Consider the following 11253-nt stretch of genomic DNA (forward strand, 5'->3'; position numbering starts at 1 on the left):
TGTATTGCTCTTTGAGCATCACTACTGTGACAGTTCTTTCAGCTATTCTGGGGCAAAGAAAAGGTTAAAACTCACAAAGGTGATTCTGATAACTGTTGGTAATAAGGTCAATTTTAATAGGGGGCTGTCCCTGTTAAAGCAATCACAGGCACCACTCATTCAGAAAAGCGAACATGTGACAGCAACGGGCAAAAAGATGGCATCAAAAACAATAGGCTGCCATTTAATGATCCTGATGCAGCAGACCCAGGAAGCCAAATTCACTTTAAAGGTCACCTGAAGAAAATGCATCTTGATTCTTTGTGTTTTCAGTGTTCTTCTACTCTTCTTAGATAGTCTGTTCAAAGATACTATGGTGAAGTAGCCTAAGGCTGGCTGGCTTTTCTCAGGACTGCATTAGAAATGCAAGTCAGAAGAACATTTTCCACCACAAGACACCATAATACTTTCCTGGCAGGGAAGGTAACAAGCATGCGGCAAGCTCAAAAGGAGAGTCAGGAGCACATAGACTCTAGGGTCGATTCTACCACAACCTAGTGGTGGTGAAGTCACTTCACTGTTCTTCAGTGTAGAAAAATGGCTTTATATCACCTACTCTCACAGGTATAAACTAGGATAATGGATGTGAAGTGTTCTGAAATGCACACTGCAATATTCAATGGGAAAATATTGCTATGATTATATATCATCTGGATTACTATTTTCCATTGCTTGGTCCTAAGAATAGCTCCAAGAAATCAAGCACTTTTAAAAAGCAGATATTTAATTTAAAAAGCCAAAGTTCATACCTAAAACTGCTGATACCACCAGATGCTTCTGACATTGTGGCAAAATAGTGAATTAATTGTAGAAAAGTAACCATGACAAGGTAAGCAGAAGACTAATTAAATGATTTTTTTAAAAAAGACACATAGAAACAGACTGTAACTTTGTACAATCTGTTTTCTAAAAGCAGCAGCTCTGGAGAAAGGTTTCAAGGATATAAGAAAGAAGGGGGGAAAGAAAAGGTAAAATTTTTACTTTATCTACCTCCCCTCACTGTGACTTTTCTTCAGAGGCTAATCCTAAACTACCAGATGTGTAATATTTAAGAATACACTTACTATGTTTACTAACGCATTGATGAATTTCTTTTTAAATCCAGTACTGAGTATAACTACTGAGATTCTGCAGGCCTTTAGAGTTAAGCTAAACAGAAGTATACAAATTATCACAGTACTACAAGAATGATAGCTATAGCTGGTTTCTGAGGAATCTGAGTTCTTAAGGTATGTTCAGTAGAACTCAACATGGTATCAAGCTTGTGTTATCTGAGGATTATCCTCTGGCAGATCTTAAAAAAAAAAAAAAAACCTGCCAGAAGGTAGCAGATCTTAAGTCTTAAGAGGGTTTTAGACCTGGAAGGGCTTTTGATATTATCTAGTCTAAAAATCTCATGCTAAATATATGAAAAAGGAGGCTCAGATGATCTATCTAACTTGCTTTCCCAAAATCATTGAGGAAGCTGGTATCAATGCTAAAATTAAACCCGGGTCTCTTAATTCTAACCTGAAGTCCTTTCCACAATACTAAGCTGCAGCTCTTATCAGCCGCTGTCTATATGAGCACAGGCCCTAGGAATCCACATTGGACCACCTTGCTGGAGCCTATTAGTTTGGGTTTCTTCTATTTCCCATTTCCCTGGCCTTGATCAGTGGGGCAATGGGGGCACCAAAGACCAGCTCTTCAAATTAAGAGCTGCAAGCAGGAGCCCAGGAAACAGTGCTTCTCTCCTATGTGAGAAAAGCATGTGCTGGGAAAAGGTAGAAGCTTGGAAGGAAGACAGCAGGAAGAATCCTAAAGCTGAGAATGGTTTGTTCAATAAATAGTTGGCACCAGTCAGTGTGAACACTTCTAGTCTGGGGTTGTAAGCAGTCTCTTTTTTCTGATGACTCGGTGGAAGCAGGGCCACACCAAACAGCACTGGTATACCTGGAGAATACAGTCCCTGAAAACACATTGGCCCACACAGAAAGAATAACACAGTAATTTATCAGAAGCACCAAAAGGAAGGCTTATGACCCTTTCTCCAAACCTGTATAAGCTCTATTTCTCCATGTTACTTCCCTCAAAGTTTAGGAGGGCATTGAGAAACACTTAAATTTATGTCCCAGGATTAGAATGCATAAGCCAACTCCAGCCTACGTTCAGTGGTTTTAAAATTTTACTACCTTTAAGAATCATTTGAGAATCACGCAGATTCTTGAGCCATACCAGATTTTTACATTATAGCAAAATAATGAAATAATCATTCATTGGCCCAGGAAGCTGCACATTTTCAAATAATCAGGTGATTCTGATGCATGTGTTCATGGACCACAAACTGAAACCACTGCTTTACTTCTAACAGAGAAAATTTTTCTCATAACAGTTTATCGTCCATCTACTAGATAAACACCAAAGGCCTCCCCTTACATGCCTGAACAAGGACAGGCATACATTTCTTTAATCCACCTGGAAAGGCAGCATGGTGATAAAAAGTTCTCAAGCTTGGTTGCACATCTGAATCACCCAAGAAGCTTTAAAAACATACTGAGACCTGAGTGCCACTTCAGGCCAAGGAAATCAGAATCTCTGGGGGTGAGGTTTACACAATTTTAGAAGCCCTCCAGGTAATATACTGTACAGCTAAGGTTGAGAACCACTGATCCCTAGGGGGCATTATGTGAAGTGTCTGCTGATATCTGGCTAACTAGATCTGGAAATGTCATCATTTAAGTGATGCATCAGCAAGTGAATCCTTTCTATAGGGCACAATTTATTTAATTTATTAGGAAAATTAAATTCTTCACAAATTCTTCACAGAAATATATCTAATTCAGATATATGCATTACACAGACTCCCTTTCTTTATTCTCTTATCATTTGTCACACCCAAGCTGACAGCCCCACTCTCCTATATATACATACCCCAGATTTCCATTTGCTGGACTGGAAATGCACTGTGGAAATCCACAAAGAGAAAAAGCAGCAGAGTCTGTCCCTGAGGATCCATATTCTGAGACTGATCCCCCTCAGTGGATTCCACCTGATAACTCACATCTGGAAGCACCAAATCTAGAGGACAAGATATTGCATACACTTCTAAGATTAGTAAAGCCCTCAAAATACTAAGTGGTTAAAGAACCTATATCCTGAACAAAGAAGGATCTGAGCATAGATCTAAATATGAACACCCATTTCCCATCCTGAACTTGTTTCTCTATTCATATGACAGAAACAAATAATAGTGACTCACAGGAAGAACATCAAAATAACAATTGGGTATATAAAATGCAAACCAAACAGCACTCCCATGCATTTACTGAGAAGTACTACACAATAACTTCATCAATTCCTTGTACAACTTTCTAAGGCAGGTATGGCTCGTAAGAGGCAGAAGTCAGATTCAACTTGATCATAATAATACAGTTAACTTATATTACATGCTCGGTACCATATCAAATTCTTAGGTACTATCTCAATATTTAGACTTCATGACAACACTATGGGGTAGGACCTATTCTTATGCCCTTATATAAATAAGAAAAGAGGCACAGATGGGTTTAATACCTTGCTCAATGTGAGCTAGTAAATGGTGGAACTGAGTTTTAGAATTTACTAGACTGATTTCAAAATCTGTGTTCTTAATCCCAATACTGGGTTATTTGTATTCCCAAGTAATCCAGTGCCCCATGGTCACTTTGTAGCACCTTGATCCTTTATAATATAATCAGGATAGTCCTACATTCCAGATCCATGTAGAGAAGTACCTCCATGTGGACCCTGATTCTGTCATTTAGAGTAATGAGGGAAGGATATGAGGGACATTTCCTACAGTATTCATTTCCAAGTTAACTGAGTACATTCAGGCATCATGAACTGGCAAAAAATAAAGTTAGCCAACAAAGCCTGAAAACAAAAATGAAACCGAAAAAGATATGGAGATCCCTAGAAATTCACTTAGGTCATCCCTCTATTCAAAATCCTGATAGCATGACATCCCAGCTGTTAAGACCATATACTTCCAGAGAACCTGTCCACCTGATGCCTCCTCTTATAGCCATCCTCTGGAATAACTACCCACTCAAGAACAAAGAACCTTATTCCAAGGCTTACTTCCTAGGTGAAGAGTCCATCATTCTCCCTGAGACACTGCCCCACTACAGGGGGCTTCCATCGCCTCATAACAGCCCTAAAATACCTCTTCCCTCCTTGTCATCTTCCTCAGGATCCAACTGAGCAGACCACCTTCTAAGTTTCAAGGGATTCTAGCTAACAACAGTCAAACTCAAAACTGTAAACTTTCTAGACATCAGCCTATGGCTGCATATTCCTGTTTCCCGGTTTTATTGTTGGCTCAGTTATTAACTACTCAGTTTTAGCATGATTCACCCAAAACTAATGTGGTTCAAACTCAACATGAATCCAGCTTCCTAGGTTTAATACTATTACGTCTTGCGTTTATATTGTGTTTTAATGTTTTCTAGGGAATTTTGTTTTTGAGTCAGAATTTTATGTGGATTTTCTCCTTTCATTATGGAGCATTTCTCTTCCACAATAGTTCAAAGGTGTCACTGCTCCTCTGCTCACCTTCCTAAAGTCACACAGTTGACAGATTAAGGTACAGCAGAAACCCTAAGAACAAGTCCCTAACAGAAGGATCAGGAATAGAGGAGCTAGCAGAAGAAGTGAGAGGAGAACCAGCACTAACGTGTAATGCCAAAATAGTCAGGCTCTGATAGGACTTTGCCTGTTTCATACCTGATTGCCTCACTCCAAGTGGTCTCTCAAACTTGGCCAGACCCTGACCCCAACACCCCAACCTAGGCCACTAGATCACTGAGTCCTATTTTTATATACACCTGCTATTTATATTTCCTTTCCTTTCTCAATATTCTTCAAGTTTCTTCATTCCTGTGCAGAGAGAGAGAGAGAGAGATTTACCTCTGTCCAAACTGAGATCCAAATTGGGCACCATACACAAATGGTATTTTTTCCAGTCAATGAAATAAGAGGTGTCTTTGAAGAAAGTAGTAATTGGTTGCTCCCGACTTGACAGTATTAGAGGCAGACCCAAAGGTCCATACAGAAATATGTATAGTTGCTAAAGAAAACTGCCAAATTTTAGTTTCTCATAACCATGCATTCACTTGTAAAAAACGAACATAACACTGACCTGGTTCACACTCCTAGACATAAACAAGTGTGCCATGCAATTACATATTAAGCCTTTTCTACACCAAAGATAGGTGTGAGGCACCAGAGATAGATACAGTAGGATCCCCAGAAATTTCTTTTTTATTTTTTGAGTTGAGGTCTCACTCTGTCACCCAGGCTGGAAGGTAGTGGTAGGATCACAGATAAACGCAACCTCAACCTTCTGGGCTCAGGCGATCCTCCTGCCTCTGCCTCCCAGGTGTGTGCCACCACATCTGACTTTTTTAAAATTTATTTTATTTTTTTTAATAGAGATGAGGTCTTGCTATGGTGCCTAGGCTAGTCTTGAACTCCTGAGTTCAAGCAATCCTCTCTCCTTGGCCTCCCAAAGTGCTAGGATTACAGGCTTGAGCCATCATGCCTGGCCTGAATCCCCAGAAATTTATTCTGGGTTTATTAAGTGTGAGTTATGGGTATAGTATTGGGATAGTTTACTTATTCATCCTATTAATTCAAGCGTTGATTTGAACGGCACTTCAGATTAACAGTATTTTAAGTTCTGGCAATACAAAGATGAATATCCAGATATACCAATCCCTAAGTTTATATTTACAATACAGGTGAGAGACATAAAGGCCAGCAAACTGTGATATATGCTAGCATAGAAGTATATACAAAGGGATATTATCTAGGAAGCACTTGAGTATATTCAAATAGAAAAGGAAACTACCTCTCACTGTCTCCAACCCTGCTCTCTAACTAAGACAAAAGAAGGGGGGCTCCTGAGATGGTTTCCTTCTCTGGACTTCCCATTCTCATGCCATATAATTTTTCATTTGGGGGCGTGGCAGTCCTGTGCACTGCAGGATGTTGAGCAGCCTCACTGGCCTCTACCCACTGGATGCCAGTAGCACCTCTCCTGACATGACCCTCCTGCCATGACAATCAAAAACGTCTCAGGACATTGTCAAATGTCCTCTGAAGACAAAACTGCCCCATTAAGAACCATTGCTTAGCCGGGCTCGGTGGCTCAACCTGTAATCCCGCGCCTTGGGAGGTTGAGGTGAGTGGATTGCCTGAGGCCGCGGGTTTGAGAACCTCCTGGGTAACTTGGCGAGACCTCATCTCTACAATAAATCAAAAACTAGCCAGGCGTGGTAGTGCGTGCCTGTAGTTCCAGCTACATGGAAGGCTGAGGCGGAAGGATCTCCGGAGCCCAGCAGGTCGAGGCTGTGGTGGCCGGGAGCGGCCACTGCACTCCAGGAGTCTGGGCGACAGAATGAGACTCCAATAACCTGGAGTCCTGGAACCAAGGCTAAAGAGAATATATACTTTGTTTTATGTTTCTTTGTTTTCATCCTCCTATTGGGTAAACATAAGGTATTAAGTGTGAAAATCAAAATTCTTACCCAATGGGCACTAGAGCATTATGGAAAGCCACACACACACAAAAAAAGAAAGCGTTACCCACAAATGAAGTCTTCCTCATGAATTTCAGGAGGCATTAACACATGAACTAAGGTCAACTCATTCACTGTTTAGGGCCAGGAGACCTTTGAAATGCTCCAAACTCAGGATAAGAGTGGAATATCTGAAGAGCCAGATTGTGGGTTCTTTAAACTACTTACATTAAACATGAATACAGCTATAATTGGGTTTAAATCTATCATCTTGTTATCTGTTTTCCATTCGTTTTTTGTTATTCTTTGTTTTCTTTTTCCTCTTTTCTATTTTTGGATTCTATTTTGGATAAGAAACTTAAAATTTAATTTTTTTTTCTTAGTTGGAGTCTCACTCTGTCACCCAGGCTGGAGTGCAGTGCCTTGCTCATGGTCACCTCAATCTTGACCTGCTGGGCTCAGGTGTTCCTTCCGCCTCATCCTTCCAAGTAGCTGGAACCACTGGCATGTGCCACCTGGCTAATTTCTTGATTTATTGTAGAGACGAGATCTCAACAAGCTGCCCAGGCTGGTCTCAAACCCCTGGACTCAGGCAATCCTCTTGCCTCAGCCTCCCAAAGTGCTGGGATTATAGGCATGAGCCACCACACCTTGCTTATTTTGAAATATTCTTCACTGGTTATAGAATTTCAGGTTGACAGTTTTCTTTTTTTCTTGTCAGTACTTTGAAGATGTTGCCCCACTTTCTTCTAGTCAACACTGTTTCCAACAAAAAAATCTGCTAAAATTCTTCTTTGTTTCTTTATATATAACATGTCATTCAAAAATCTCCAGATACTTTTAATTTTTTTGTTACTGGATTTAAGCTATTTGATTACATCATGTCTTGGTATAATTTTCTTCATATTTCTTATGCTTAGGGTTCATTGATCATGGATCTGCAGGCTTATAATTTTCATCAAATTTAGAAATTTGGGAGCATTATTTCTTCAAATATTGCATCTCTCCTCTTTCCTTTCCGAACTCCAATTTACACTTTCCTTAGTTAGGCCACCTGAAGTTATCCCACAGTTCACTGATGCTTTGTGCATTTTTTTTTAAAGATAGGGTCTCACTTTGTCACTCAGGTTGGAGTGCAGTGGCACAATCATAGCTCACTGCAACCTCAAACTCCTGGGCTCAAGTGATCCTCCCACCCTCGCCTCCCTAGTGGCATGTATCATCACTCCTCAGCGAATTTTTTTTTTAAGCAGTGAGGTCTCACTATGCTGCCTAGGGTGGTCTTGAGCTCCTGCCTTCAAGTAATCTTCCTGCTTTGGCCTCCCAGAGTGCTGGGATTACAGGTATGAGCCACTGTGCCCATTTCTTTTAGTCTTTTTTTTTCTCACTGTGTTTCATTTTAGGTAGTTTCTATTGCTGTGTCTTTAAGTTCACTAATGTTTTCTTCTGCAATGTGTTGTAAATCTTCCATTAATCTCATTCAGTGCATTTTCATCCTAAAAATTGTAATTTTTATTCCTGGAAGTTCAATTTTGGTCTTTAAAAAAAATCTTCCATGTCTTTATTTAATATGCTCAGTTGTTCCTCTCATTTCTTCAACATATGGAATACAACTGTACCTATTTTAATGTCCGTGTTTCCTATCATCCGTGCCATTTCTGAGTGAGTTTCCGCTGATTGATTCTTTTCTTCATCATGGGTCCTTTTCTCCTGCTTCTTTGCAAGCCAAATAATTTATTAGCTGACAGGCATTGTGAAGTTTCCCTTGTTGGGTGCAGGATATTTTTGTATTTCTCTAAATATTCTTGAACTTGTGAAGCTGTAAAACTACATGAAAATAATTTGAGGCTTTTGGTTCTTACTTCTAAGCTGTATTAAGTGGGGCCAAAGAAGACTACAGTTTAGAGTTAACTTCTCCACTACCCAGTCAAATCCTTCTGAGGACTCTACCTAATACTCTGTGAAATATGTTTCTCATTCAGCCTGGTGGAAACACAAACTATTCCTGGGGTTGTTCTCTGTCTGAAGCTTTCTGTTTCTGTGTCTTTCTTCTTCAGTACTCTTTCCTATGAATTCTAACTATTTGAACCTCTATGAACTCTGTATTTTAATCTCCTCAACTCAGATACACCAGACTCTATTTGGGTATCCCCTCCCTGCACTGTAGCCTGGAAGTTCTCTTTAGGAAGTATGGTCGTGCAATCATAGGATTTGCTTGTTTCTCTTCTTTCCAGAACTGCTGTCCTATGCTACCTGTTTTCATATATACCTAATATATGAAACTGCTGTTTAATATAATTTGTCAAAAGAACAATTAAAAAGTTGTTCAAAGCAGGATGTTAAATCCAATCTATTATTCTAGCATGGTCAGAAGTGAAAGTTCCTAAATCCTTTTGACACAATCTCATTGGTCTTTGACAGCTTCCTTGTTTTCTGGCCCAACAAGATACCCAGGTTCATCTTGTACATTTCTACTCTAGGCATAGAATCAGCTGTTTCTCCTTTTTAGTGAGCAATGTTATTTAGAGGAACACATTCTGAGTACTAGGAGTGCTCATTGCTACTGAATTGTCATTGCCTGTAAGTCTTTCTTCAATAAAAAAAAAACTAAAAAAAATATAATTTTAAAAGTCAGAAATATGTTGGACTCATACTGGCATTTTCCTGCATTTTAAGACACAGTGACTCAGGCCTGTAATCTCAGCTCTGTGGGAGGCTGAGGTGGGAGGATCACTTGAGGTCAGGAGTTCAAGACCAGAATGGGATATATATCAAGACCCTGTCTTTATTTTTAAAAAATTAGTTGGGCATGGTGGTGCATACCTGTAGTACCAGCTACTTGGGAGACTGAAGAAGAAGGATCACCTGAACCCAGGAGGATGAGTCTGTGGTGAGCTGTGATTGTGTCACTGCACTCCAGCCTGGGCAACAGTGAGACTCCAACTCAACTAAAAAAACAACCAGTATCCTCAAACTCAGCAGGCCCTGGAATCCTTGGCTTTCTTGTCCAGTATTAATTCAGATATACATCTTAGCCTCTCATCTGCTTGCTCTAATTGGCAAACTACCCCAGGGCAAAAGCAGCCCCCAATGCTGGGCTCAGCTTTCTGTAATTCAATTCTCTCCTAAATCATGGCATAGAGATTCTTTCCCTTCACTAGCTCTTTGATGCTTTTACAGTGTTTTAATATTTCATCCAGCCTTGGCCTTCAGTGGGATGGTTGGTCTAAATGATCTATTTTGCCATTTTCAGAAACTGAAATCCCACCAGAAGTCTTTATAGCTTAGCACTTTCTTCATTAAATATTACCTCCTTACAGTTTTCACTGACCATATTTAAAATAACATTCTTTAGCTCTTCATCTGTTGTATTTATCTCTACTGCCCTTATCACTACCTAATGCCTATGTGTTAATTTTTCCTACTAAAATGTAAACTCCAAGAAGACAAAAAATTGTTCTCTTATTCCTTCTACAAAATGGAATGAGGAAGAACATTTTTTACTTTATATTCTTCTGTACTATCTAGATATTTTTAAAAAGCATGTTTTATGCCCATGCATAGTCTATCACTATACTGTTTTCACCTCTTCCCTAAAAGATATTCTGGATCTTTTGATATCTGATGTCAGATAGCTGACATCATACTATGTCTCTTCTGCTTTTTCATTTTTTTCTTTCCTTTTTTTTTCAAGTCAGAGATCACTCTCACCCAGGCTGGAGTACAGTAGCACAATCATGGCTTACTGCAGCCTTGACCTCCTGAACTCAGGCAATCCTTCCACCTTAGCCTCCCGAATACCTGGGACTACAAGCGAGCACCACCACACCCGGCTGATTTTTGGAGTTTTCTTGTAAAGATGAGGTTTCACTATGTTGCCCAGGCTAGTCTTGAACCCCTGGACTTGAGCGATTCTCCTGTCTCAGCCTCCCAGCGTGCTGGGATTACAGGCATGAGCTACCATACTCTTCATACTCTTCTATAACTTCATTTATTCCTACAGCTTCAATCATATAATAATAATTATTAATATTTATTGAGCACTTATTATGTGTCACACAGTATGCTAGGAGCTTCACGTGGATGATTATAGTTAATTCTACAAACAAACAAACCCCCCCAAATGAAAAACAACTTTTGAAAGGGAAAATAAATCTATGAGGTAGGCATCATTCTCCCCATTTTAAAGCTTAGGAAGCAAAAGCTTAGGCTGGTTAAGTAAATTGCCTTCAGGCACACAACTAACTAGTGGTGACTTCAGCATTTACTCCTGTGCCATGCTCTAAATACAGGACTGTACTACACTTACCTATAGAGGAAACTGAGACTCTAAAGTTTTGTATCTCTAAATCTAACCACTTTCAAGTTCCACACCAAAATTTCTATATAACTGCTTACCATCTTCAAAGGATGTCCTGTAGGCACCACAAGCTCAACATGTTGCAAACCAAATATATCCTCTTTATTCCTCAAATCTGTTATTAATGTCTTATATCTTGCTTACAGTATCATTATTCTGTCAGCTATCCATGGAAAATTTTTAAACAGCTTTATTGAGATATAATTCACATACCATACGATTCACCCATTTAAAATGTACAATTAAAGCCGGGCTCGGTGGCTCAGCCTGTAATCCCACGCCTTTGGGAGGCTGAGGTGAGTGGATTGCCTGAGC

The 11253-nt window shown here is 39.7% G+C and overlaps 1 protein-coding gene across 1 annotated transcript in view; it reads right to left on the reverse strand.

Annotated features, from left to right (window-relative positions):
* CUNH11orf80 (chromosome unknown C11orf80 homolog) overlaps positions 1-11253 on the reverse strand; it is a 74376-nt gene that overhangs the window by 22332 nt on the left and 40791 nt on the right. Inside the window, exons 8-9 of the mRNA XM_021716454.1 lie at positions 4966-5116; positions 2950-3096 (exon numbers count right to left, since the gene is read on the reverse strand). Of these exons, the coding sequence (XP_021572129.1) occupies positions 2950-3096; positions 4966-5116 (298 nt within the window). The remainder of the gene's footprint in view (positions 1-2949; positions 3097-4965; positions 5117-11253) is intronic.

The sequence above is a fragment of the Carlito syrichta genome, unplaced genomic scaffold (assembly GCF_000164805.1).
Source record: "Carlito syrichta isolate Samal-C Ts95f unplaced genomic scaffold, Tarsius_syrichta-2.0.1 Scaffold308818, whole genome shotgun sequence".
Taxonomy (NCBI): domain Eukaryota; kingdom Metazoa; phylum Chordata; class Mammalia; order Primates; family Tarsiidae; genus Carlito; species Carlito syrichta.